General features: G+C 37.3%; 1 protein-coding gene across 2 annotated transcripts in view; it reads right to left on the minus strand.

Moving 5' to 3' along the window:
• Nucleotides 1-1,680: 1,680 nt before the first annotated feature.
• DNA2 (DNA replication helicase/nuclease 2) overlaps nt 1,681-16,562 on the minus strand; it is a 39,216-nt gene continuing 24,334 nt past the window's right edge. The window contains exons 10-21 of one of the 2 annotated variants that reach the window (XM_019954154.2): nt 15,898-16,128; nt 12,463-12,579; nt 12,271-12,380; nt 11,871-11,980; nt 10,669-10,893; nt 9,311-9,504; nt 9,128-9,217; nt 8,841-9,045; nt 7,217-7,306; nt 6,408-6,590; nt 4,230-4,376; nt 1,681-3,623 (exon numbers count right to left, since the gene is read on the minus strand). In XM_019954154.2, the coding sequence (XP_019809713.2) occupies nt 3,555-3,623; nt 4,230-4,376; nt 6,408-6,590; nt 7,217-7,306; nt 8,841-9,045; nt 9,128-9,217; nt 9,311-9,504; nt 10,669-10,893; nt 11,871-11,980; nt 12,271-12,380; nt 12,463-12,579; nt 15,898-16,128 (1,771 nt within the window). In that variant the 3' untranslated portion in view covers nt 1,681-3,554. Of the gene's footprint in view, nt 3,624-4,229; nt 4,377-6,407; nt 6,591-7,216; nt 7,307-8,840; nt 9,046-9,127; nt 9,218-9,310; nt 9,505-10,668; nt 10,894-11,870; nt 11,981-12,270; nt 12,381-12,462; nt 12,580-15,897; nt 16,129-16,562 lie in introns of those variants that run through there. The other variant, XR_011564600.1, reaches the window with a different exon arrangement.

A 16,562-nucleotide genomic window follows, 5' to 3' on the forward strand; every position in this document is an offset into this window, starting at 1 on the left:
TTGGCCATGTAAAAAGAATAGACTTACTGAAAATCAAGTATGCCTTTCTTTAAGTTTACCAACTCATGCCAAAGTGTTTTCAAAATTTCTCATAATTTACACTATCAGCAGTGTTGTTTTTCTATTGCTGTGTCCATTGTAATGCCTAGAATTGTGAGGATTTCTTCATTTTTTTGGCCAGTCTTGTGGGTAGATTGTATGGCAGATTTTTTATTTCTCTCATTACGGATGACATCGAGAACTCTACCTATGTTTACTACTTGGAATTTCATTTTTACAAAGAAATGGTGCCTGTTTTACTATTGACTTACCTTTTTATTGACTTGTGCAAGTTACTTAATGTTCTACATACTAATTTCATGTCAGTTGTGTGTTGCCAATAACTTTGGGCTAATTTTTTTTCTCTCCTTATGGCAACTTTTGACTAAATGTAAATTCTTAATTTTCCTGTAGTGAATTTATAGTTTATGCCTTAGTATCTTAAGGAGCCTCCTTATTCCAAAGTTATGAAGATTTTTTCTTTTACTAATTACAAGAACTTCCCTGGTGGGCCAGCAACTAAGACTCCAAGCTCACAAATGCAGAGGGTCTCGGTTCAATCCCCGATCAGGGAACTAGATCCTGCATGCCACAACTAAAGATCCCAGGGTGCTGCCACTAAGACCCTGTGCAAACAAATAAATATTTTTAAAAAGAATGATAGTTTTGCCTTTCATATTTAGGCCTGTTATTGCACCCAGAATTTTAGTGATTAAAGATAATGTCAAGTTTCATTTCTTTGGCTGTCAGTTCCTAGGCCAACGCCTCGTTTGATTTTCAGAACCACCCCATGAGAAAGGAATTACTTCTGTTTTACAGATAAAACTAACCTCAGAAAGATTAAATAACTTGCCCAAAGTCACAGTACTACTGACACAACCATAAGCTGAACTAATAAAAAAGTAGCCTCTATTTTTATAATCTCAAAATACATCTGTGGGTATTTTTTTTTTAACTTTTTGGCCATATCCCGAGGGATGTGGGATCTTAGTGCCCCAACCAGGGATTTAACCCTCATGCCCTGCGTTGGAAGTATAGAGTCTTAACCGCTAGACAAAAGAAGTCCCTGTCTGTGATTTTTACAGTGCTTCAAGGAGTCTAAAACTCACATGTCTTAACCCCTTCCATTATCTTGCTGTTAAACACTGAAATGAATGAATGTTCATTTTTCTCCTCTCCAAATGATGAGTACAAAAGGAGGGATTTGTATTCTAAGTGCATTTAGAAAAGCAAGTAAAATTAAGATTATATATTTATTTTAGAAAACCATGAGAACAAAGGAAAAGTTTTATTTCCTAGATTGCTTTCCCCCCATTGTAACAAGTAGTAAACAAATCTTGTTCAGTAATAGACTCACTTTATTTAAAGCTAAGAAATATCTCTTCGAGGGAGATGTTAAGCTCCAAAATACACATTTGCCAGATACTCTAGTCACCTTGTATTGAACAGAATTTGGAATTAGGGTGTATGTTTAAACCTTATTACACTGAACAATTTTAAACTAGAATATTAGTCTATTCTGAGTATACAGATTTGGTTAACAGCCACAAAGGCGATGGTTGAAGCCAATGACTGTCCAAGGAGGGAGAACAGGACCAGACCAAACACAGAGCTCTGGGAAAGACCAGTCTTTAGAAAGTGAGAGATGAAGAAGAAAAGAAGAGAACCAGAAGAGGCAGCAAGAGAACTCAGGAGACAGGAACTCTGAGCTGATTCAGGAATGGGGACACTGGAATGGCTACCCTTTCCTCACAACCTGGCTTGCCACCATAAGGAAGACCTTGTCTAGGCTAATGGTGCTCTTGACGTGGACCTGCACAAAGTGAGTGTCCGATAACATCAGTGACTGGTAGCCATTGCCGCCTTAGTCCTTGGCATGGATGGCATAAACTGCATTATTAACAATTTGAGGGCCCAGTCTGGGTTTAACTTCCAGCTCACTCAATCCCGCCAACTCACAGCATCTTATGTATAAAAGATGAGTCCTATTTCTTTGAAATAAGTGCTTAGAATCTTGTAATCAATACAGATTCCCAAATGACAAGAAACATGGAACTCCTCCCTAGGTTCTTCTTCCATTGGGCTTTACTGTGCAGGCCATACAAATCTGTAAAGCAGCCATTAGTGAAGCCAAAGAATTTTCTTATTCTAGGAACTGAAATTATCTTAGATTCATTCCTGTTATGTAAATTAATGATAACCAACCAATATTTAAGCCTTATCTCTGCAACTTCCTTGTTTTTCCTGTCGAATCCATAGTCTCTCCGTGATTAGCTCCATCCTATGCATGTCAGCACGCCTTGGTTTCAGCTTTAGAACATTGTCAATATTTCACTTCTCAATACTGGAAAAAATGGTGGACAATCCTGAACTTAATTATTATTTAGTATTAATCATTGACACAGTGTGATCTTAGAGTAAAAAAAAATTTATTTAATAAAAACATCAAGTTATAATTTTTTAAAAAACAGGTGTGGTAGAGGCAACAATTTCTAATGTACTTCTCATTAAAAAAAAACAAACAAACAAACAAAACAACTTGGAAAGAAATGAGAGATCCTCCCCCAAAGTTGGATACACTAAAATTGGTCACCATATAAGTAACTAAGCACCTTGAGACAATTCTGTTTTATAAAACATCTTCATACAAAAAAGGAAAATTGAGTAATGCCCCAAAACAAAGGGGCATATGAACATAAATATGTGAAAATAGGGATACACCTTTTTTGTCATCAATTCAGCAAAATTTTTTCCCAAAAGAATAATTATTATTTTCTTTAATATCAAAATCTACTCTAAAACACTAAAAACTGAAAATAAAAAGTGGGAGAGGAAGGGGAAATAACTAGGAGAGTAAGGGAAATTAGTTGGAAATAATAAATTTATAAGTAATAATTTAAAACACTAAGTATAAAGTTTTGTAAAACATCTCTGATAACAGAAAGCAAAAGTCAGGAAAAAAACACCAAAATGGCCTTTGGATCAGGGACCTCAAAATACAGAAGAGAATCATACTTTTCATTATCACAAGATTGTGCTTAAATGACAAAAACAAATCCATTTTCTTATCTAGTTTTTCAAATAAAACAGGATAAAAATCTACAAGATCAAATTAATCTTAAAAATCTAAACTTAAAAGTTTAAACCTCAGATTGAAAAGTTAATCCATCTTTAAAAGCTGGTAGAAGTGTATCAAACTCTACGTCTTACAGAGACACATGTATAATGCCTATAAATTTAGACTTTTTAGTTTTGGGTACACCTGTACTGAAAAAATAAATTCTATGTTAAATGTTGTAGAGTTATGTTTAACAAGGTTATACCAAAAAAATAAATAAAACCAAAAACTGGAACTCTGAATGAGTATATATATTTACATCATTTCTTACCCTTGGGATAAAAGTTATCATCACAGTGTAACCAGTCACTGATTTTATAGCATATCCAAATTATAAATAATAAGCAATAGTTAAAGGAGATCATCATGGTATGAAAAAAGCAAGGAAAACAGGGCTTTATTTTCTTTGGAAATCACCCAATAGATGACAAAGGCTTTCATGTTCTCCTGATGGAAGATCAATGATATAAAATAAATTAAGGAAGATATATTTAACACAATGTGGAACTACATTAAAACATATGACATTATTAACATTCTGTAATTTTAACAAGGCTACTAGAAAACTTGTATTTTTGTGACACTCAATGGATAATAATGTACTTAAGCAATATGATTTACCTGTCTTAGTGTGAGACCTTCATATAATTTTTTAAAGAGATGATCTATTTTTAAAATTATCTACGACATGAGAAGAAATAATCTCCATTTTTAAATATAATACTTTGTCCCAGATGTATATTTTTTAAGGTTATCGAGGTGAGAGGAACCTGAAGGGATACCAGTTTTCCTAGATGTGTTCTAGGAAACATGCACTCTGTTTCCGGGGCGAGAAATCAAGTCCCTTTGTTCCCCTTTCTCATTTCACAAACTATTCTTCTCCATCACCTTCATTATTTCACTTGTTGCATTGACCTAGTTCCTGTGAATTGTTTTCTCTCTCCTTTGTAGAATCAGGTCTTTTGAAATATGCCCATGGAAAACACAAGACACTTAGTTTTAATTGCTACAAATACATAAAGTACTCACATAGCACAATCAAATGTGACCGTATATAAAACGAAAAGGATATTAATTTTTCTGAGTTGAGATGATTAAGTAGCTTCCCCAAAGGAGGGTAACGGCTTAGTGAGGGCACACATCCCAGGAGAATCAGCTTATGTTTGGCTCTGGTTATAGCGACATTAAGACGTCGCCAATCTTTCAACAATTCACCAAGCTGAAAGAAAGATAATTTTCATTCTTTGAGTTTTCTTATTTGAGGTTTTTCTGAAAAAGAACAGTTTTTATTGAGCCATCTTCCTACTTTCAAAAACATATTCCAAAAAAGATTCATCAACACATTCAAAGTGCAGACAGTTGCGGAAAAAAAAAAACAAAAAAAAACTTGCCCATGATGCCAACCTCAAGTATTTTATTGTGGGTGTGATATCCATGGGGCTTCCCTAGTGGGTCAATGGTAAAGAATCTGCCTGTCAGTGCAGGAGATATGGGTTTGATCCCTAGGTTGGGAAGATACCCTGGAGAAGGAAATGGCAACCCACTCCGGTATTCTTGCCTGGGAAATCCCATGGACAGAAGAGCCTGGTGGGCTACAGTCCAGAGGGTTGAAAAAGAGTTAAAGACGACTTAGTGACTAAGCAACGACAACAATGATATCTTTGCCATAATTTTAAATGATTAAATATGTATAATGAAAATGTATTTTAAAATTTTAAATATATTAAAAAATAAATTTTAGGGACTTCCTTGGCAATCCAGTGGTTTAAGACTCTGCACTTCCGATGCAGGGGGCGCAGGTTCAATCCCTGGTCAGGGAACTAAGATCCCACATGCCCTGCTGCTGCTGCTGCTGCTGCTAAGTCACTTCAGTCATGTCCGACTCTGTGCGACCCCATAGACGGCAGCCCACCAGGCTCCCCCGTCCCTGGGATTCTCCAGGCAAGAACACTGGAGTGGGTTGCCATTTCCTTCTCCAATGCATGAAAGTGAAAAGTGAAAGGGAAGTCGCTCAGTCGTGTCTGACTCTAGCGACCCCATGGACTGCAGCCTACCAGGCTCCTCCGTCCATGGGATTTTCTAGGCAAAAGTACTGGAGTGGGGTGCCATTGCCTTCTCTGCCACATGCCCTACAGTGCAGCAAAAAAATAAAAACAAATAAAATTTTCAAACATTAAATACGTATCATAAAGAACTGAAGTTGTCTCCACTTATTGTAGTATTGTTTTTAAATGTAATAAAAACTCATAGAGGACTCAAAGGAGTGGTTAAATATACCACGATTCATATATACAGTGGAAAACTTTGCACCTTTAAGAGAAGAATGAAATCTCTTTCTGTGTAATGACATGTAAAGATCTCCAAGCTCTATTATTAAGTGGAAAAGGCAAAGTCCAGAATAGTGTATATATTACCTTTTGTGCCCAAAGGAGGGAAACATGAATACTGATTCATGTGCTTACATATGCTTAAAGAAATTCTAGAAGGTTAGCAAAAACAAACAATCCAAAAAACCAAACATGTGAGGGTAAGAACTGAGTAGAAGAGTAACAGGGAAGAAGGGAGACTTTTTACTCTGTGTATTTTAAAAACTATATGCAGGTATCACACAGTCAAGAAAAATAAGTTAAGGAGAGATAAAAGCACAAAAAAAAAACCAGCCTGGAATTATCTACAAATTTGAAAGTAAGCTAGGAAAGTTTATATGTTTAAAATGCGCCAAACATAATAACCAAAAGGTGGAAGCAACCCAAATGTCCACTAATGGATGAATTGATAAACAAAATGTGGTATATACATGCAATGGAATAACCATCAGACTTTAAAAGAAAATTCTGTTACATGCTACAATATGGATGAACCTTGAGACATTATGACAAGTGAAATAAGCCACTTACAAAAGGACAAATACTGTATGATACCACTTACGTGGAAAATTCATGAATTCATAAAGTTCTGTCAAATTCACAGAGATAGAAAGTGGTTGACAGGAAATGAACAGAGAGGGAATTAAGGAGTGGTTATTCATGGGTATAGAATTTGTTTTGCAAAATGAAAAGGTTCTGGAGGTCAGCTGCACACACTGTCAATATACTTCATACCTGTGAATTGTACACTTAAAGACAGTTATGATGGCAAATTTTATGCTATGTGGTTTTTTAACATAATTTTAAAGAAGAGAGGTAAATAATGTCCCAAACAAATAGAAAATAAAAATCAGAAAGCAAAGCAGAAAATACAATCAACTCACAGTTCCATCTTCATTGCTTCTAACAAAAGATACTACAACGATACTTTTGTCTCTTCCTTGGTACCTGTCAACTGTATTAACTTCGACCATCCCAACAGAAGACTGTGCCAATAAGTCACTGATGACCTTTAACTGCTGCCTGTATGGTGCAATGATACCAATATCAGAGAGTTTACAACCAGCCTGTTTTAAACAGAAAAGAACACAATTTAAAATGAAAAAAATCCTGACTTTTGCTATTTAAACTTTACTAAATTTATTAAATGTTTACATAATGTGACAACTGATGTTTATAATACATGTTCCTATGTATAACACATGTTCCTACAAGGAGGAAATAAATATTGAATTACTCTAAGGCTACATCTACATTTCCTGAGAGGAAATAATTTCCGCAAACGCTGCTCCCTGAATTTTAAGAAGTTCGTGGCAATATAAATGGTTTGTATGCCACCAGAGCAGTGATGCCATACCAAAAAAGTACAAAGAAATAAATTTTACTTTCTGCTTTCCCTTTTCACTGAAGTTTCCAATCTCCAATCATACTGACTTCTGCACTAAATTGACACAATCAGAATTATCTGATGTTACAGAAACTTATCCTCAGTGGAAACCCAAAATGCCATTACTGTATTAGATACAGTAATTACCGTCTTAGATAAATGTTGTCAAAATAAAAACATTCAGGCTTCAGTCCTCTTATCTTAATCAACAGAAGTTAATGCTAGATCTAAAGTTCCATGAATTCTAACATTCTATTACTCTGAACCTTAATATTAATTTGCCCTCAAAATTCAATTTTAAGTTACCTTAATAAAAACTGACGTCAGGAAAACAACGAGTTTGGCTTCCATTATATTACTGACACCTCCCTTTTCAACTTGTTCTGGTGCTGGAACCTAAACAGAAAAATATGCATCCTGCTTGTGAAACAATTTCTGAAGTAAAGAGTACTGTCAGTATACAAGTGGCCACAGAGACAGTACTACCAGATACGGGCACAGATGAAAAATATCTTCCTCTTAAAGTTGAATGCAAAAGAATTGACAAAAATGAATGATATTAGTCACTTTTAGAAGGAAACCCATCTTAAACATGCTACATAAAGTTCATACTAAAATCTCTACGAAAGTCGACCATACACTGAGCTTCACATACATTACTGTGTTATCCCCCATTTTATAGGCATCAAAGGCCAGAAGAGATAAGTAACCTGCCCAAGCCTTACAATACACCGTGGCACTAAGATTCAACTTAGATCTGGCTCCAATATCTGTGTTCTTTCCATTTTCTTGTTACTTTTTATACAAATAATAGAGCCATAAAGTTCCCCAGGTTCCACCACCCCTAGTAAAAATTTTAAAGGATTATTTTGCTCCTACATCACCCCTACATCACCTTGATTAATTTTAATATAACTTATTTGGAATCCTGATGCCAAGAGATAGGAAATGTGAGTAGCAAAAATAAAGAATCTAAAAATCACTGGTGAGGTTAATAATTATAACTTCTAACTAACAGATTAGAGTTGTGGTTTATAAAAGCAGTCATATCAACTATACCTCAATAAAAAATAAAATAAAAATTTTAATTACATAAAAATATAAAAGCAGTCATTTATGAGAATGATTCTTCATTCTGAAACACTAGAGCAACGTCCAAGACAATGAAAATTCCAGCATGGTACATCAATGGTAAGGCCCTATTTTTAATAACCGTTGACTCCACCCATCTTAATAACAAAATATATAATTATATTAAGAATGATATACATAGATCAAATTGATGCCTATATTTTGAACTTATGTTGAACCTATGTAAAGATTTCCAAATCAATAATGAGAAGCAGTATAGAAAACAAACTGTAGGAACACAGAGTCAAAACTTTATTCTTAGTTCCTAGAAATAAGAACCAAGTCATTTAAAGTCCTTGTGCAGATTTTTTAATGATAAATTCGTAAAGAGGTCTTTAGGTGCATATGTGGGATCTGGAGACACGTGGGAAATCTCTGTTACTTTTAGCTCAGTTTTGCTGTGGGCCTAAAACTGCTCTGGAACATAAAGTCTATTTTTTTTTTAAAGGTCCTGAAAAGAACATCAGTTTATCTTACCTTCTGTCCATTTGTAAACCCAAACTTTTGACAGTATCAATGCCAATTACTTTTCTAGGAAATGTAATTATACACTTGCGTTCACTTTCTAGCTTTCCTACTTCAAAACAATTTGACATCTATATCAATCACCAGAATAAACCTCCTCCCAAAGATAGTGAATCTGTAGAAAAAAAGATTCTTTTGTGTGAAAGCACAAGAAGCAGACTAGCTTTAACTCATAAGCTGTAATGAAGCAATCGCTATTGAAATGGAGGAATTTAAATGATAGGGCAAACGGAGAAGAACGAAGGAAATGTTAGTTTGTGTGTGTGTGTTTTACCTTGTGTGTATTAAGAAAACAGACAGGATTGTTTGGCTCGAATGCTGCAATCAGCCAAGGATTTTCTGAATAATCAGCATAAAACTCCAGTTCCAGCTTTACATCTTTAAAGTTAGGCAGGTTTATCACTGCATTGGCCACTTTATCTGATCCACACTCCAGCTTTCCTTCGTACGTCAGTTTATTACTTAAGGACATAATTTTACTAAGGGAATTACAAAAATAATTTTAGTTTGGTGATGAACACAAATATGAAAATCACTCATAGCTGACACTGTTACAAATACCTGTTCATTCTGTATTGCACAGTTAACTGTACAACTGCATTCTTATTCTGCTCCAGCCTCTTGAATAAGCTTTCACTCATGCCAAGAGCTCTGTCAACGAATCAAATTCAGGATTATCAGTCTACTGAAAGCGTCCCTTAAACAAGTATCTAGTTTAAAACTGAAACCTTAATGTCTACTTACCTTGCTTCACGGTTTAACACCAGGGGAGGAAGCTGCTGATGGTCCCCCACCAACACAAATCTCCGTGAAAAAAAAAGTGGCCCTAGGCAAACAGGCTGGCTAATTTGAGAGGCTTCATCCACTATACAAAAATCAAAAGTTTTACGAGAAAATATGGGATGGTTTATTCCCATACATGTTGTTGCAACTATAAGCTAAACACAAAGAAAAAAAAATAGATCAGGTATTTAATATGTCCAAGAAATAAACCTTGTTTTTCCCATGTTTGAAATTAAAAGATCAAAAAAGAGCTCTTTGTGCTCCCAAACAGAAATCCCCAATGTTTTTTAATTTAGAAACACTTACAACATGCAAACTTTTTTTTTCTAAATTTTTAAAAATCAAGTTAATTTTCCAGACACAATAACAATGCTCAAGTTTATATCTATCAAAATGGAAATCTGAACATTTCAAGAGGCAGTAAGTTAAGGATTTTTTTTTTTTTTTTTAATGTGAACTAGGACTTCACTTCTGGGAAGATGGAGTACTTTTCCCTCCCACAAAGTACAACTAAAAACCCCAGACATTATATATAAAACTATAAAGCCTCTGAAAGGTAGAGAAAAGGTAAATCAGCTGGAGAGCTTGGGACATGAGGAACAGCATAGTAGTTTGTTCCCTGGGTTTTCTTTTTGCCTCACATATCCCAGATTTCAGACATTTGGAACATTCTAAGTGAAAAATTCCAATCCCAAAAGATCACATACGATATATGAAACCAAGCAGGACTTTATGGGGCCCTCCTGGGCAAAAAAGCCTTTCTAGGTCCCTCATTTCTTATTTGTAGGATAAAAGCTTCAGCCTCCTAGATCTCCTCAGAGTTCCAAAGGGCAGACTGATAAGCCCCTTTTAACCATGCCTGAGTTCATGCTAATAAGGTGACTTTCTTGCATTCTGTGAGTCATTCAAGCAAATTATGGAACCCAAGGAGGAAGACATAGGAATTCCCAAAATGGGCACAGGAGATCTGAACTTGCAATTCAGAACTGAAGTAGGGGACAGTCTTGTGGGACTGCCCTTAACTTGTGGAGCCTCCACTAACTCTACATAGTTAGTGTCAGAAGTGTGAGTAGAGAGAAACAGTTTTCCTTTACCAGGATATTTTAAACTAGAAGATGGGAGCCCTGAAAAATAGACCAGAAACCTTGTTTCAGTTCAGAATCAAAGAGCAAACTATAAACTCATAAACTGGTCTTATGGTTTATATAAATGAATCTGCAAATTCAGTCAATGCAACTGGATTTCTCAAAGTGCCATTTCTCCCCTCATTCTGACAGCAAAAATTACTGTCAGTATGATTATACAATAATTGTACTTACTTGACTGTTGTAGAGTTCTTCTAGAAGAGCTAAAGATTTAATGGACTTTGATCTGCAAATTTCCTCCTCTGTAAATTTTTGGATATCTGGATGTACCTTCTGAATCTGGCCCAAGCGCAAAAATCCAATTTTAAACTTTGCTAACTTCAAAAGAATATTGTCAACAGCAGAGTGTGTATAGCTGGTCAACAAAACACTAAAACCACAGGCATAGAGAATTCTTACCTATTAATAAACAAAAGAATGGAAAAGATCATTACTTTTAGCTCCTGATAATTTTTAACATTTATATTTTTCAAAAAGAATTAGAAAACAACAGGAAGCATATCTAAGAGCCAAGCCAAGTAACTTTTCATTGCCTTTTTTTTTTTCTGACTGCACAGCTCGAGGAATCTTAGTTCCCCCACCAGGGATCGAACCTGGGACCTTGGCAGTGAAAGCATAGAGTCCTAAACAATGGACTGCCAAGGAATTCCCCAAAGTAACTTTTTAAAAAATTATAAAGCCAAAATGTCTTATGAAAGTAACATGGCATTATTATCATGTTATCAATGATATGTTACCAATATATTAATTATATCATGACAAAATTGAGTACATATAAACTTTAACTAGTGCCTGGCACAAAGTATCAATCAGTAAATATGTGGTGCCATCATCATCATTATTCTAAGACTGCTCAGAAATTTACTGACATGAAAAAAAAAATTCAATAAGAATCTGTATCAGGGACTTCCCTAGCGGTCCAGTGGCTAAGATTCTGTGCTCCCAATGCAGGCGGCCCGAGTTCGGTCCCTGGTCAGAGAACCAGATCCCACGTGCCACAACTAATGATCCTGAAGGCTGCAACTAACCTCTGGTGCAGCCAAACATATAAATAATTTTTTTTTTTAAAAAGAATCTATTTCAACCTCCTCGTACAACTTGTCATTTTTTAAAGTGAAGAAAAACACAGAGATTTTAGACAATCTTAAATGCAAGGTATATACATGATGATTACAACTACTGGTTGTAATGGTATGGTAATGTATGGTAATAGTTATAATAGTTTAGTTTTTCTATTTCTCATGTCATTCTTAGTTTGAAACAAAGACATTTTGATTTGAAATTCAGCCCTTTTGACATCCGGTATCACGTTCTCTGAACTGAAGAGAAATGGATTTAAATACCCAGTTTCTAAGCAAAAGAGTAGTAATTCTTACGAGAGTACATATTGTAGTTGTTTTTCCTGTTCCCGGCATGCCCACGATGAGGGTGTAGTCTTTTGAAAGAAGTACCTTTTTCATGGCTTGCCTCTGAGGCTTATTCAAACCTACATTTAAATTTAAAAATAATAAGAATAAGAGTGTTGAATTTTCAATGAGCAACTTAACTATAAGAAAAGCAGCCTGTGTTCTAGTCTGTTCTTCAATAGTCTTCTCAAAGTAAGGAAATATCATGGTGATATTAAAAGTCACATGTAAACTACTTCTAAAGCGATGCTGTCTAAAAACCATAATTAGAAGCTTAATAAATTATTAAGATACTGGACTATAATATAGATTACATTATAAATAGAACCAAGAAAAATTAATGGACACAGGCATGTTGATTATAACATACCTTTCAGAATGCAGGCAACTGTGTCCTTTGCCTCATGTGGAAGAACAGAACTGAGGTAGGATATAAACTGTGGTTCACGAAAGTCAATGATTAAATCTCGAAGTTTTTGGCTGAAAAGCAAAAAAAAAAGTGCTTTTTATAATATTCCTCAGGAAAATGGAGTGATATTCAGATTCATTTATTGTTACAAACCTGGCACGAGTATTTTCCATCAGTTTAGAAAGATTTCCTAATGGGGTATCTATATCACAATTTTTTTCTTCCTGGTCCAATCTGAACAAAGTTGATTCTGGGAGTCCTGACAAGTTCCTGAAACAGCAAAACATATGTATGTGAATATTTTTCATTTAACATAGTCAGTGGGTCGGTATAAGAAATGCGTTGCTGTCTGATGATACAGAAGATAAGAATTTTCCTGCCACTGCAAGGGACATGGGTTTGATCCCTGGTCTGGGAAGATTCCACATATTGCAGAACAAATAAGCCCATGCGCCACAACTACTGAGACTGTGCTCTCGAGTTCACTTGTAGAGCCCGGGAGCTCCAACTACTGAGCCCGAATGCCGCAACTACTGAAGCCTTTGCACCTAGAACCCGTGCCCCGAAACAAGAGAAGCCACCACAGTGAGAAGCCCACACAGTGCAACTAGGGAGTAGCCCCACTCTCCACAACCAGACAAAGTCCACGCACAGCAATGAAGACCCCAGTGCAACCAAAAATAAAAAGAAGTAAAAAGTAAATGGGCCAGAATAACTATGAAAATGGCTACCAGCCCCTAATACATACTTGCCAACCAAAGGCAGGCTAAGGCCCTGGACTGGTGAGCAAACAGAACAGGGGAAGGCAAAAGGCAGTGGCTGGGACTCTGAGCTCCCACCGTAGGGGGCTCAGGTTCAATCCCTGGTTGGAGAACCAGATCCTACATGCCACAACTAGGACTTCATATGCCACAAGTAAAACTCTCGCTTGCTGCATCTAAGACCTGGAGCAGCCAAATAAATAAATAATAATAATAAAAAAGGCAGTTAATAATCCAAAACCTGCAACATCTGCTGACAACTCACTTGGCCTTCCTTGAACTTCAACCTGGGCTCACCACCCCCAGCAGGATCCTGAGCATATGGCCCCTGCCTCCTCAGGCCTGGAGTACATGTCTCTTTCCCAAAGGCTTCTCCCACTCCTCTGTCAGGCTAACCTGTGATGTTCCCGAGGTCCCTTCCATGGTCCTCTGTACCGTTCTTTCTTGTCATTTCCCCACTGGTCCCATGCCTCCATCTGAATCCCAAATCTACATCACCAGGCCTGACCTAACATTCCTCTCCTACCCCATTTCTCATCCAAGCTTCAGCTTTGAATGTCCAGCAAGCAGCAAGATTTTTCCACTGAGCTAAAACTCAGGCAGTCAAAGTTTGCAAAACTGAACAACTCTTTATCCCTGCTGAAGCCTTATCCTCTTCTTGTGGACCTGACCTTAGGTAATGGCTCTTGTATCTACATGACTGTCTTGATCCTTCCCTCTCCCACCCTGCAGATCCAATCAGGATCTCAGTGTCAGACAATTTTACTTTCCAAATACTTCTCAAAGGCATTCGACCTTCTCCATCAAAACTACCTTGCCCTCAATCACCTCAAGCCTCGGCCACTATAGCAGGCACCTGGTTCCTCTGCTTTCAGTGTTGCCGCCTCTGATTAACTCTATTCTCCACAGTGCATTCACAGAGAAAATGCAAATCTGATTATCATTCTTTTGTTCACTTAACAGGGTATATAAACCCTTCTATGACCTGACCTCTCCAATAACTCCTTTATCTTTTACATTCCAGAAAGTAATTACTACCTACACTTTGCAGAACCCCCCACCTCACACCATCAGGCCTTCCCACACCCCGTCCCCTGTGTCTGGTATACTCGTCCCACACTGCTTCACAGGGCTAACATTCCCCCACAGGATGAACATCTAGAACCCCTTTTCACTCGCCTTCCCCGAGCCTCCTAAAACTGGGTTAAATGCCTCTCCTGTTTCCCATTAATTCAAACACTTTTCCTATTAGACTGAAATATATATTTATTTGTTATCCACAAGACTACAAATTCTTCAAGAGTTTGCAAAGTATCTAACACATATTAGGTACTAAATAAATACCTCACAGGACTGACTGAAGGGACTCCTAAGAAACAGCAGAAATATCACGGCTTATACTCCAATATCATGAAACCCGGGCTAGGGCTGGTTACTGCTTAACCAGGATTACTCATTACTGGAGAGCAAGCCTGGATATTTCCACTGCAGTTACTCTCTGGATCCCAATTACTGATCTCCATCCACTGAGAAATGTGACGCATGCCTGCACTTAAATGCAAGGAAGGCTGGGGGTCCAGGAAGAGGAGAATATGGATATTAACGAACATAGATATTAGCTTCTATCACAAATTTTCATACCAACTATTCTACTATTTACTTAATACTTTTCTTTAAATTAATTTACTTTGTTTTAATTTATACTTTATATCACAACTATAAATGGAAAAAAGCAATTTGAACAAAATGGTGAGCACCAGAGGGCTGAGGAGGAGAAATAAGCGTTACAGCCAACACAGGACATCTGTCCCGCCTGCTACACATGTGGTTGTGAGAATTATTTAGATAAGATTACATCCCATATGGGGCTCCCCAGGTGGCTCAGTGGTAAAGAATCCACCTGCCAATGCAGGAGATGCAGGAGATGTGAGTTCAGTCCCTGGGCTGAGAAGCTACCCTGGAGAAGGAAATGGCAACCTACTTCAGAATTCTTACATGGAAAATCCCATGGACAGAGAAGCCTGGCGGGCTATAGTCCCTGGGGTCACAAAGAGTCGGACACAACTTAGCAACTGAGCACACACCCACACACACATGTCCACATTACTACTAGGGAACATAATGTACTAAACAAAACTTCAGCAGTTGGATAACTGCTAAATGCCAATGAACTATATAGGCTTCCCAGGTGGCACTAGTGGTAAAAAACCTGCCTGCCAAAGTAGGAGACATAAGAGACTCAGGTTCAATCGATGGGTTAGGAAGATCCCCTGGAGGAGGGCATGGCAACCCACCCCAGTATTCTTGCCTGAAGAATCATCATGATTAGAGGGGCCTGGCATGCTACATCTAGAGGGTTGCAAAGAGTCGGACACGACTGAAGTGACTAAGCACGCACACACTGAACTGCATGTTTAAAATGGTTAATGGTTAATTTTATGATATGTGAATTTTATCTAAATTTTTTTTTAAAGGCATGAAGCACTGGTACAAGCTACTATATGAAGATGAACCTCAGAAATAGTATGTTAAGTAAAAAAAGCCAGTCACAAAAGACCACTTAAGTGTATGAATCAGAAAAGGCAAATCTATAAATATAGAAAGGGAACTGGTGGTTGCCAGGGGTTGGGGGAGTGACTACAGGGTACAGGGAGTCTTCCAGGGGCAATGAAAATGCTCTAAAATGGATTTTGGTGCTAACTGCATAGCTGGGTGAATATACTAAGCACCATTAAATTGTATACTTTAAATGTATGAACTGTATGGTATATGTTTACTTATCAATAAAGCTTTACCCTCCCCACCCAAAAAGGGAACATTTCATCACCTGTCTAATGAACAGGTTACTGTTGTTGAGTTAATCTCCTTCACGTATCCCCTAGACAAGGCAAACAATGTTCTCTCTTCTCCACTTAAAATAATTCTGTCACCTGCCATTAGATTTGTGATAGGTATGGCTCCATTTTTACGCTGGAAATTATGTAAATACTGTCCATCACAAACTGTTTTTACATGTTCTATTCTAATCAGGCTCCCAATGCAGCTGCCACTCTCTTCCCTATGAAAGAGAAAGAAAAAGAGAAATTAATTTTAAAATACACTCGCAGAGGACTTCCCTGGTGGTGCAATGGCAAAGACTTCAAGCTCCCAATGCAGGGGACCTGGGTTTGATCCCTGGTCAGGGCACTAGACTCCACATGCCGCAACGAAAGATTCCTCATGCCACAATGAAGTCGGAAGGTCTCATGTGCTGCCAAATAAATAAATAAATACTATTTAAAAAATAATAATCTCTCGGGACTCCCCTGGTGGTCCAGTGGTTAATACTCACACTCCCGCTGCGGTGAGTATGGGTTTGATCCTTGGTTAGGGAACTAAGACCTCACAAGCCGCGTGGCAAGGCAAAAAAACAAAACAAAAACCTCTCATCACCAGATCTCTAAGCAGGTGCTAGAGAGCTCCCCTCTTTTTTTGAGGGGGGAAGAATCCCCC

The sequence above is a fragment of the Bos indicus genome, chromosome 28 (assembly GCF_029378745.1).
Source record: "Bos indicus isolate NIAB-ARS_2022 breed Sahiwal x Tharparkar chromosome 28, NIAB-ARS_B.indTharparkar_mat_pri_1.0, whole genome shotgun sequence".
NCBI lineage: Eukaryota > Metazoa > Chordata > Mammalia > Artiodactyla > Bovidae > Bos > Bos indicus.